Source organism: Bufo bufo, chromosome 9, assembly GCF_905171765.1.
Source record: "Bufo bufo chromosome 9, aBufBuf1.1, whole genome shotgun sequence".
NCBI classification, from domain to species: Eukaryota; Metazoa; Chordata; class Amphibia; order Anura; family Bufonidae; genus Bufo; species Bufo bufo.
Window position 1 is genome coordinate 131,904,691 of NC_053397.1, and position 12,279 is coordinate 131,916,969.

General features: G+C 46.5%; 1 protein-coding gene across 2 annotated transcripts in view; it reads right to left on the minus strand.

Moving 5' to 3' along the window:
• Window positions 1-229: 229 nt before the first annotated feature.
• Window positions 230-12,279, minus strand: part of TMCO1 (transmembrane and coiled-coil domains 1) — a 95,231-nt gene continuing 83,181 nt past the window's right edge. Inside the window, exons 7-8 of one of the 2 annotated variants that reach the window (XM_040408076.1) lie at window positions 712-883; window positions 230-554 (exon numbers count right to left, since the gene is read on the minus strand). In XM_040408076.1, coding sequence (XP_040264010.1) covers window positions 520-554; window positions 712-883 — 207 coding nt within the window. In that variant the 3' untranslated portion in view covers window positions 230-519. Of the gene's footprint in view, window positions 555-711; window positions 884-12,279 lie in introns of those variants that run through there. The other variant, XM_040408077.1, reaches the window with a different exon arrangement.

The following is a 12,279-nucleotide window of genomic DNA, read 5'->3' on the forward strand; positions in this document are numbered from 1 at the left end:
GAAGAAAAACGAAAACAAACAAAAAAAATCTCCGGTATCCAAACGGTTAAATGGTGGAATCAGAAAGTGCAACTTGTCCAGCAAAAAACAAGCTCTCATACGGCAACTCTAAACTGAAAAATAAAAAGATATCGTCCCAGAAAGGCAGGGAGTAAAATACGACAATGCAAAAAACTAAAAAAACTCTCCATTTCAACATTTAAAGGGGGAAATACTTTGTCACTCTGCATTTCATGTTACATTTGATTAATAAATAAACTGAAGGAAATATCAAATGACAGACAAAATGTTACAGAAACTTAGAATCAGAAACATGAATTACAGCCATGACCGTCTCAATAATTTACTATTAATCAAATCTAACACTTAAAATTTAATTAATTTGTTCCCCGCATCATATTTGAAACTTAGTGTTTTCTTATTTGAATTCAGGAATTAGCGAGGTTAAAATGGTTTATTTGAAAAAAAGCATTCGTTTGTCACTAATTGAATGACACATCTTTGACATACAAAACCTTATCAGTCATCTATGACCATAGATTCAATGTACAACTTATTACTAAATACAATAAATCTACAATGATTTGTCACTTAGGAATACAATTTTCTCATTAAATATTCCTGAATGCTATTTTGAATAAGTAATGTTCCAGACCTGAACACTTTCCTTAAAATAAATGACATTTTCTGTAAATTTTACACATGAACACGTGTGAATGGGGAATTCAACGGCATGGACACTTGGATTATGCAACAAAGACAGTAGTGATAGTCTGCCAGTTCCACTAAGAGAACTTTCCAGCTTGTGGAGGAGGTCCCAAGAATCCTCCAGCCCTGCTTGGTAGCCGCCCGAGAAGTGCGAGTCCCAGCATCTTCTGATGTTCTGCGGATAAACAAAGATTACGTTTTAAAACACTTTTCCTTGTTATCTTATACTAATATCTTTTAGTTAAAGGGGTTGTCCAGGCTTTTTATATTGATGACCTATCCTCAGGATAGGTCATTAATAGAGATGAGTGAATTTCATATTTTGAAATTCGTTCAATGCTTTGTTTACTGGTAAAAGTTGAATTGCGTTATGGATTCCGTTACCACAGACCATAACGCAATTCTATGACTGAATGAATAATGGAATGCATTTAAAAGCATTCTGTTATGCATTCAGTCATTGAATTGCGTTATGGTCTGTGGTAAGGGAATCCATAACGCAATTCACCTTTTACCAGTAAACGAATCGCAACCAAATTTCATAACCGGAAATTCACTCATCTCTAGTAATCAACATCAGATCGGCGGGGGTCCCACACCTGGAGCCCCGCCAATCAGCTGTACTATTAGATTGGTGCGCGCAATGCGCACATGCCGTCTCTCCCTTCTCTCTTCCTGTCCGCTGCTGTATGTCTATGGACGGCAGCAGCGCACAGGAAGAGAGAAGGGAGACTAAAGGTGTGCACTGTGTGCGCCGTCTCCACATACAGCTGATCGGCAGGTGTGCCGGATGTCGGACCCCGCCGATCTGATATTGATGACCTATCCCGAGGATAGCCCGGGCAACCCCTTTAATGTGAAAACATGGGGGGGCATATATCACAGCAAAAGTGGCATAAAGGTGTCTCAAGTATTGGCGCACAGCTTGGTATGCAGCAAAACTGTTCCAAAGAGTGTGAAGTAGGCAGGCTTGGCTCATTTATCATTTTCTACACTGATTTTTAGCATGAAAAATGGCTTAAATCTACGTGAGTGTCATCTATGGGAAACCCCATCACGTGACCCAATTGCAACTGCCAAGGGTTTGATCAATTTCACACAAATCAATCTCACACGCTCCTTCATGCAGGTCACAGATTGAACATAAAATCACAACCAACAAGGCCTTTAATGCACTCTAACACACCGCCACCATCTATGATAATTAAATTAATATACAAATTAAGGGCTCATAGAAAACCCCACAGCGCCCCACTCACAAGCAGGCTCACAGTAGCACTAGCCACACGATAACGCAAACCGCACTTATACACTTAAAATCAAGCTTAATGGGCTTGTTCCAGGCCACAAGATAAACTTAAATATGTAGCTTTAATGTAATGACAATGTACAGTATGTAGGTTACAAAAAAAATAATAATAAAAGAAATAAAAGACAAAGTATGTCTCCCCATCTGCTCTTACGGACATACGGGTGCCAACGTTTTTCATAATGCATGTTTCATCGTTTTTAATACCAAATATGACCAGTGAAGGGGTCACAGAAGAGGAGATTCTTATTATGTGGAAACGCCGGCTGCCATGGGTGGTGTGTTTGGACTCCCTGTGATGCCCACATTATTACAGTATTATGTGCGTTGTACCAGGAATGAGCTAGAACTTTAGATATTTTATTCATCCTCTGGTATTCAAGCTGAAAAGCTCCTGGACACATTCTGTGGGAAGGTGCTGCCATGTCTCAGGTGTTAAGCATGTTCATGGGGCTTGAGTGCAGAATCCAGGAGAGATGGTGTTATCACTTCCAAAGAGCCAGGTTTTAACAGGCTAGTGCCAATTCAATTTCTTCCAAGGGGAATGTGTATTCCCCAAACAGGTTTTCAGATTGAGCAGCAACATACAGACAATATTACAGAATGGTGGCATCAAAGCGTACAGAATGACACGATATATACATAAAAGCATACACAGATATTAGAGACTACAAGGCAGGCATCTGTTCAAGAGTGCTTGAGTAAAGTTAAGTCTGTTACATGGCCTGCTGGAGGAAGCGCCAAACATGTACATAAAGCCCCTTGAGGACACAGCCATTTTGCACCTGAAGGACCAGACAATTTTTGCAAATCTGACATGTTCCATAGTTATACAGTTGAAAAAAAGACATAAGTCCATGAAGTTCAACCAAGGTATAGGTGGGGATGCGAATCCCAGAAGGAAGTGAGACTCTACACATTTTCATAAGCATTAAAGGGGTTGTCCGGGATTGGGGACATTGTCGTTAGGGTACAACAAGCACATAAATATTACATATATTCCTGTCCTACTTTTGCCTGAGTTTTCTGATGCCCTGTATTAATTTCATAAATGCTCTGCCGGAAGTTCAGATTTTCAAAGATTCAGTGACGTACCGAACTCCTTACTGGTGTGCTAAGCCTCTTCTTCCGCTTAGCAAGGAGCACGGTGAGGTCACCAGCACACAGGAGTGTTCTGGTGCTAGCAAGGAGGCTATCAGTAGGAAGGAAATGTCAGAGCTAAACCACACCCCTCTGTGACATCACCTGGCACAGAGGGCATTAGTCTGGGAAGGAGGCGGCAGTATTTGGAGGAGAAAACTCTCCTCACTAAGGAAAGCCCCCCTCTGCCGATGACGTCACCGGCCATAGACTAGCGTTATTAGGCGTAGAAGGCGGTTCTATGGAGGCAGCAAACTATGCTATTCAGTTGGTCATTTGCAATGAATGGGATGTGCTACAGTATGGGTGCTAACCAAGCCTCCCATGTCCCTACATGCCAGTCCGATCACTCCCTGCCACTATTGTCTTTTATGCAATGCTAGCAGAGCGCAGATACATGGAAGCAGGGAGAGATTCAGCTTGTAGGCTTAGAAGATAAGCCTACAATGAAGATAAGCCTTTCATTCATTCATATACAGGAGGCGGGAGCTGGCTGCAGAATCACATAGCCGGCTCCCGGCCTCTATGAGCGATAGCTGCGATCCGCGGTAGTTAACTCCTCAGGTGCCGCGGATCGCAGCTACCGCTCATAGAGGTCGGGAGCCGGCTATGTGATTCTGCAGCCAGCTCCCGCCTCCTGTATATGAATGATTGAGAGACTTATCTTCTTTGGGGGCGCAGTGCGCCCCCCCCCCCCCCCAAGCCCCCCAGTATTAATCATTGGTGGCGCAGTGCGCCCCCCACCCCCAATCCCGGCCAATAGTAAAAACATTGGTGGCGCAGTGCGCCCCCCCCCCAGTATAACTCATTGGTGGCAGTGGCCACAGGGACCCCTCTCCCCTGCTCCTCCGATCGGAGCCTCAGCAGTGTAAGCCCTGGGGCTCCGATCGGTTACCATGGCAGCCAGGACGCTATTGAAGCCCTGGCTGCCATGTTCAGCTCCTTGCTGCTGTGTGCACTATGCACAGAGCAGCAGGGACAGTGTGAGATCCTATTCACCCTGATAGAGCTCTATCAGGGGGAATAGGACAAGGGTTCTAGTCCCTAAGGGGGCTAAAAGTTAGTAAAAAAAAAAATACACATTAACAATAAACAAAAAAAAATACACATTAACAATAAACATATTAATTTTCAGCAGATTTGTGTAGGAATTTTTTTTTTTTCAAAAATGAAAATTCCCAGAATATCGGTATAAATTATCGGCTATCGGCCTGAAAGTTCACAAATTATCGGTATCGGCCCTAAAAAATCAATATCGGTCGATCCCTAGCACCAACACTTTGTAAAGTGATATTACATCCCTGCCCCACGAGTCCATGCCTCGATTAATGCATGACAATATCCTGGTGGCCTTAGAAGCAGCTGATTGACATATGCTGTTATTTAATCTAGTGCCGACCCGGCCGAGAGCGGTCCGGGCCGACCCGGCCGAGAGCGGTCCGGGCCGACCCGGCCGAGAGCGGTCCGGGCCGACCCGGCCGAGAGCGGTCCGGGGCCGACCCGGCCGAGAGCGGTCCGGGCCGACCCGGCCGAGAGCGGTCCGGGCCGACCCGGCCGAGAGCGGTCCGGGCCGACCCGGCCGAGAGCGGTCCGGGCCGACCCGGCCGAGAGCGGTCCGGGCCGACCCGGCCGAGAGCGGTCCGGGCCGACCCGGCCGAGAGCGGTCCGGGCCGACCCGGCCGAGAGCGGTCCGGGCCGACCCGGCCGAGAGCGGTCCGGGCCGACCCGGCCGAGAGCGGTCCGGGCCGACCCGGCCGAGAGCGGTCTGGGCCGACCCGGCCGGGATTCCTGCTGACAGCAGGAGCGCACGGCGTCATTGGTTGCTATGACGCCGTGCGCTTCATGCCGCTGCTGCTGTACAGTAATACACTATACGAGTGTATTACTGTAGGGCGGCGGCATGAAGCGCACGGCGTCATAGCAACCAATGACGCCCTGTGCGCTGCTGCTGTCAGCAGGAATCCCGGCCGGGTTACCACGGACCGCTCTCGGCCATGGAACACGGCCGTGTGCATGAGGCCTATAAGTGACTCTCCGAGTGTTACATCCCCTAGAACATATGATGCCTGGAGATTATTACTACCAAGATGCATAACTTTAAGAAAATTTTAAGAAATACTTCCAAAATTCTACGAAATTTTCCAAAACCCACTTTTTAAGGACCAATTCAGTTATGAAGTCACCTTGTTGAGCTTACATAATAGACACCACCCATAAATTACCCCATTTTAGAAACTACCACCTTTACTTTATACAAAACAGATTTTACAAACTTTGATAACCCTTTAGGGGTTCCAAAAGAATTAAAGGAAAATGGTGAAGAAATTTCAAAATTTCACTTTTTTGGGCAGATTTTCCATTTTAATAAATTTTTTCCAGTAACACACCAAGGGTTAACAGCCAAACAAAACTCAATATCTATTAGGGTGCATTCAAATGACCGTAATTCTGGGTCCGTATCTGTTCCGTAATTTTGCAAAAGAACTCTTATGCCGATTCTGCAGTTAACAGAAACACCCATATGTGGTTGTAAACTGCTGTATGGGTCACATGGAAGAACTCAAAAAGAAAGGAGTCCCAAATGGTTTTTTTGGAGAGCAGATTTTGCTGGACTGATTTGAAGTCCCCCTGATGCACCCGTACAGTAGAAACTCCCAAAAAGTGACCCCGGTATGCAAAGTACAGGATAAGGTGACAGTTTTGTTGGTACTAGTTTGGGGTTCATATGATTTGTGATCGCTCTATATTACGCTTTTTGTAAGGCAAGATAATCAGAAAATGGCTGTTCTGGCAAAGTTTTTATTTTCTTACAATGTACAGATTATGTGATTTTTATAGAGCATATATCAAATATGTCTACTTTTATTTTATTTTGTTTCAGTTTAACACAATAAAGCATTTTTGAAAAAAAAATATCATGTTTTTGTGTCTCCATTTTCTGAAAGCCATAACCGTTTAATTTTTCTGCCGATAATCTTGTTTAGGGGCAAATTTTTTGCGGGAAGACCTGACATTTTTATTGGCACCATTTTTGGGTACATATGATTTTTTGATTATTCAATATCACACTTTATGTGGCAAGTTGAGCAAAAAATTGGTTGTTTTAGCAGTTTTTATCTTATTTTTACAGCATTCACCTGAGGGGGTAGATCATGTGTTATTTTTATAGAACAGGTTGTTACGGACACAGCAATACTAATACCGTATTTTGCGCCCTATAAGACGCACCTAGGTTTTTGGGGAGGAAAATAAGAAAATAAATATTTTTAACCAAAAGGTGTGCTTTTGGAATATTTTTAACCAAAAGGTGTGCTGTGGATGGCACTGTTACGGGGTGGGGGGGATCTGTGGATGGCACTGTTACGGGGGGGGATCTGTGGATGGCACTGTTACGGGGGGGATCTGTGGATGGCACTGTTACAGGGGGGGGGGGGGGATCTGTGGATGGCACTGTTACGGGGGGGGGATCTGTGGATGGCACTGTTACGGGGGGGGGGGATCTGTGGATGGCACTGTTACGGGGGGGGGAAATCTGTGGATGGCACTGTTACGGGGGGGGGGAAATCTGTGGATGGCACTGTTACGGGGGGGGGGGATCTGTGGATGGCACTGTTACGGGGGGGGGGGGGATCTGTGGATGGCACTGTTACGGGGGGGGGGGGGATCTGTGGATGGCACTGTTACGGGGGGGGGGGGGATCTGTGGATGGCACTGTTTACGGGGGGGGGGAAATCTGTGGATGGCACTGTTACGGGGGGGGGGGGGAATCTGTGGATGGCACTGTTACGGGGGGGGGGGAAATCTGTGGATGGCACTGTTACGGGGGGGGGGATCTGTGGATGGCACTGTTACGGGGGGGGGGGGGGATCTGTGGATGGCACTGTTTACGGGGGGGGGGGGGGTCTGTGGGATGGCACTGTTACGGGGGGGGGGGATCTGTGGATGGCACTGTTACGGGGGGGGTACTGTGGATGGCACTGTTACGGGGGGGGTCTGTGGATGGCCTGTTACGGGGGGGGGATCTGTGGATGGCACTGTTACGGGGGGGGATCTGTGGATGGCACTGTTACGGGGGGGGGATCTGTGGATGGCACTGTTACGGGGGGGGATCTGTGGATGGCACTGTTACGGGGGGATCTGTGGATGGCACTGTTACGGGGGGATCTGTGGATGGCACTGTCACGGGGGGGGATCTGTGGATGGCACTGTCACGGGGGGGGATCTGTGGATGGCACTGTTACGGGGGGGGGGGGATCTGTGGATGGCACTGTTACGGGGGGAGGGGGGATCTGTGGATGGCACTGTTACGGGGGGGATCTGTGAATGGCACTGTTATATATGTGCCATACACAGACCCCCCAGCCATAACAGTGCCTTCCACAGACCCCCCCATCCATAAACAGTGCCATCACAGACCCCCCCCAGCCCATAACAGTGCCATCCACAGACCCCCCCCAGCCCATAACAGTGCCATCCACAGACCCCCCCCAGCCCATAACCGTGCCATCCACAGACCCCCCCCAGCCCATAACCGTTGCCATCCACAGACCCCCCCCAGCCCATAACAGCGCCATCCACAGACCCCCCCACCCCTTAACAGTGCCATCCACAGACCCCCCGAGCCCATAACAGTGCCATCCACAGACCCCCCCACCCCTTAACAGCGCGATCCACAAACCCCCCACCCCTTAACAGCGCGATCCACAGACCCCCCCACCCCTTAACAGCGCCATCCACAGACCCCCCCCCAGCCAATAACAGTGCAATCCAGAGACCCCCCACCCCTTAACAGTGCCATCCACACGTCTCCCATAAAACTGTCATCCACAGATTCCCCCCCCCCCCGCTGCAGTAAACAAATATAAATGTCTCATTCAATTAAAAGTGATTAAACATGCCCCTCACTTCTAATATTACCGAACACCCTAATAGCTTCTGTACAACGCAGGCAGGGCGGGCGGCGCGTCACTCACTGACGTCACGTGCCTGCGCCGCCTGCTTCATTCATAAAGTAGGCGGCGCAGGCACGTGACATCAGGGAGTTACGCTGCCGCCCGCCCTGCATTCTACAGAAGCTGTTAGGATGTACGGTATATTAAAAGTGGGGGGGCATGTTTAATCACTTTTAATTGAATGAGACTGCCCTGGCCCCGCCACAATTGCCGGCCCCCAGCTCCTCCTCCCAGTCTTTCCCCGCTTGCTCATACATCGCCGCATTCGCCCCATAAGACGCAGGGGAGCATTTTTCCCCCCATTTTGGGGGGGTGCGTCTTATGGGGCGAAAAAATATGGTATGTGTACTTTTTTTTAAATATATTTCAGTTTTACACAATAAAAGCATTTTTGAAAGAAAAAAAATCATGTTTTGTATCGATTTTCTGAAAGCCATATTTCTTTATTTTTGGGGCGATTGTCTCATGTAGGGGCTCTTTTTTAGTGAGTTGAGATGATGGTTTGATTGGTACTATTTTGGGGTACATACAGCTTGTCCACTTGGTATTACACTTTTTGTGATGCAAGTTTTTTTGACCGTTTTTTTATGCAGTTCACCTCAGGGGGAAGGTCATGTGATTTTTTAATTTTTTTTATATAGAGCAGGTCATTATAGACAAGCCAGTGGCCAAAAGCAGCTTCATCAGGTTTGCTAGTTGCCATCTTCCACGATGGCTGATCAACATACCGACCAGTCAGTTCCGTAGATTGAGGCGGAACTGTAAGGTTGATAGCAAATTTAATGAAGAGGCAGCTGGCTTGAACAACAGCTATTGGAAAGAGATTACCCAGTCCAGGTTATTAATAAATCATTAGAGAAAGTAAAAAGTATGGAAAGAAAGGACTTCTTTGTGGCTAGTCCGCCTCAACCACGAGACGAAATATTGAGGATTATCCTCCCATTTAGTTCCCAGTATAGGGTGATGGAAAAGAGTATCCAGAAACATTGGGGACACTTGCTTAATAAGGTGATTGGTCCTTTTTTGAGTGACACACCTAAAATTACGTATACGAGGCTAGCAATCTAGCTGGCAAAATAGCCCCGACCGTAAAAGTCAGGAAGGATACCATCAACAACAAAAAAACAATTGGTTGACAGTAAATGGGTTCTTTAAGTGTGGTAGATGTGCCAACTGTAGGATTACTAGTTTCCCTAAAAAAACTACAACAGTAGCATCTACAGTTAACTCTTTCAGTTTGGAAATTCAAGAGTGCTTGACCTGCGATTCCACTGATGTCATATTTGCTACAGTGCGGGTGCAGGAAGCAATATATTGGCAGAACAAAAAGAACGCTCAAAAGAGGGTAGTGGAACATGTGGCAAATATCAGGAAAGGTCTAGAAACGCACTCTTTATCTAAACACTTCAAAATCAAACACAATTGTGACCCAACTGGCCTGAAATTTATGGCCATTGAAAGGGTTAAGAAGGTATGGAGAGGGGGTAACCATATCGCACACATGTCAAGACAGGAATCCCGCAGAATCTTTGAATATGACACAATCATTCCCAGGGGCCTTAACGCCGAGATGGAGGTGTTTGGGTTTCTGTGATCACTGGGGGGTTGCCGGTGGGGATGGGACATCGCAGTTTGGTCGATTATCGACACTGTGATGTCCCCTCCCTGCCGGGCGGCTCCACATAGCTACAATACCTCAGTCATTATATTCAATTCACTATTGGATTGTGATGAACATTGATTCATGAAGATTATGACCCACAGAGTAGAAAACCGCGCATAAAACGCAATTCACATTGATGCGTTTCTGATGCGGTTACCTTCCAAATGATTGCCTGATCTTGCAGTCTTCTTCATAAATCATTTTTATCTTAAATTTTGTATGTGGGATATGTATTATAGATTATATTGCTCATTTAATTACATTTTAATTGTGAGGTATGACTATATAAACAAGTAGCAATCCAATCAATCCCGCAAATTAGGACATGCACAGAAAAGTGGGATTGTGGGTAGGAAAATTCATTTATAAGGAGTGAGAATCCACTCCTCGTTGGGCCACTGAGGAAGGGGTGTAAGACCCTGAAACGCATCTGGCACTGCAGAGTGAGCGTGGATTCATACAAACAACAAGGAAGCCCGATACCAAAGGACAAAGGTGTACGAGAACTTTTTTCAGCATCGAACCGGAGCGTGAGTCGCACAGCAGTGACGTCAACTTAGCGTCCATCCGGTACCCTAGACAACCAGGTCACGAGGGACCCACGCACGGCCGAGTACACCACGTGAGACGCTGTGAGTGTACGGCTGCCTGAGAAGCCAGCGCTGCGGTCAGGCAGCGAAGAGGGGTAAGACCGGGATTAGGACCGGGTTCTTATTGAAGTACCACAAGCTGCAAGAGCCTGTAAGTAATTGGACTGTTAGTCCTACTGTGAAGTCAGCATTTATAAGTGCTATATACTTCGCTCATATCACCGGACATTAGGATTGGGTGATACAATCACCACTACTGCTCTACTACAATTGGCTATAGTGTCATTACGATATTACCATCACCGATTTGGCCATAGTGCCATCATTATATTATCACACTGCTCCATCAGGATTTGGCTATAGGGCCACCATTATATCAACTAGGACTCTGATTGGGACATTGCCGGCACTATTACCACACGCACAGTGAATTGGGACATTGCTGTTACTCCTACACCGAGGTCATTGTGCAGGAGTGTTGCACACAACGTCATATATAGCATTGATGTGCGATTTTATGTATGTTTTAGATTTATTTAAGGGTGTGTTTTTAAAGTATTAAAATTACTATTATATCATCTATTATTGTGTTTCCCTTTGAGTGTGCCCCTTCATATCCACTTGCATTCTATTTACATATTAGGTCCTGAGGGTAGGCCCGGAGGGTGAGCACCTTATCCATACGGAGTGAGGGTGAGCCGCTGTATCTTTTTCTTTTTACTCATATACAGACATTGCAATACCCAATTTGTTTTTTTTCTTGTTTTTTTACAATTTTTATGTTTATTAGGGAAAAGGTTGTGTTTTTTTTTTTACTTGAAACTATTTTAAGAAAAACTGTTTGTTTTTTTTAACTTTTGTCCTATTTTGGGAATTCAACTTTTAAGGCTAATCCCCTCTACAATGCATTTCTATACATCCTGTATAGTAATGCATTGTGTGTGTGAGCACCGTGTTCACATTTGCCTAATAAGGCTGGATCTCATAGGCTCCTTGTAAGGCCTTTTCTGCCATCGGGTCCCTGTCACTGCGGCAACCCGATGGGACTGGGGGTGCCAGAACAACACTCAGTAAGACCCGTGTATGCCGCGGGTCTGCGCAGGCCATAGCATATATAGGGTTAATCGTTGACTTGCTGTGTAGTCGCCAAGGGGTTAGGGCTCATGCACACGAATGTGGGTTGTTTACGCATCCGAGCTGCATTTTTTGCGGCTCAGATGCGAACCTATTCACTTCAATGGGCTGCAAAATATGCGGACAGCACTCTGCGTGCCGTCTGCATCCGTTTCTCCGTTCCGTGGTGCTGCAAAAAAGATTTGAACATGTCCTATCCTTGTCAGTTTTTGTGGACAAGAATAGGCATTTCTATTATCGGCGGCCCGTTCCATTTTGCAAATTGCGGAAGAAGCACACATGCGGCATCAGTGTTTTGCAGATCTACAATTTACAGACCGCAAAACACGGCACGTTCATGTGCATGAGCCCTTAGTGTGAGTTTACATCAAGTTTTTTCCTGTACGTTTATCTAAACATGTCAATAGGGCTTCATTAGTTTGAACGAGGATAAAGATTATCCTTTTGCCCTCTGTCTGGCTGGTATACGTCTCTATACAGGAAGAAAAAAACAGCACAGAATAGCGTCAAACTATGGTATTCCATCCGGAAGTGTCCTGTAGACAAAAGGATCCTTTTAACGGTAGCGATAATAGACTATGAGCAACAGATGCCTCTTTAAGGCATGCCTAATAAGGCTGGATCTCATAGGTTCCGTGTAAGGCTGCCTTCTCTGTCATTGGGTCCCTGTTACCCATGGGGTTTGGGGGGGAGGGGGCGCGGAACACTCAATAAGATCTGTGTATGCGGCGTCAGCGCTGACCACAGCATACATGGGGTTAATACGCCGTTAAATGGGTGCCT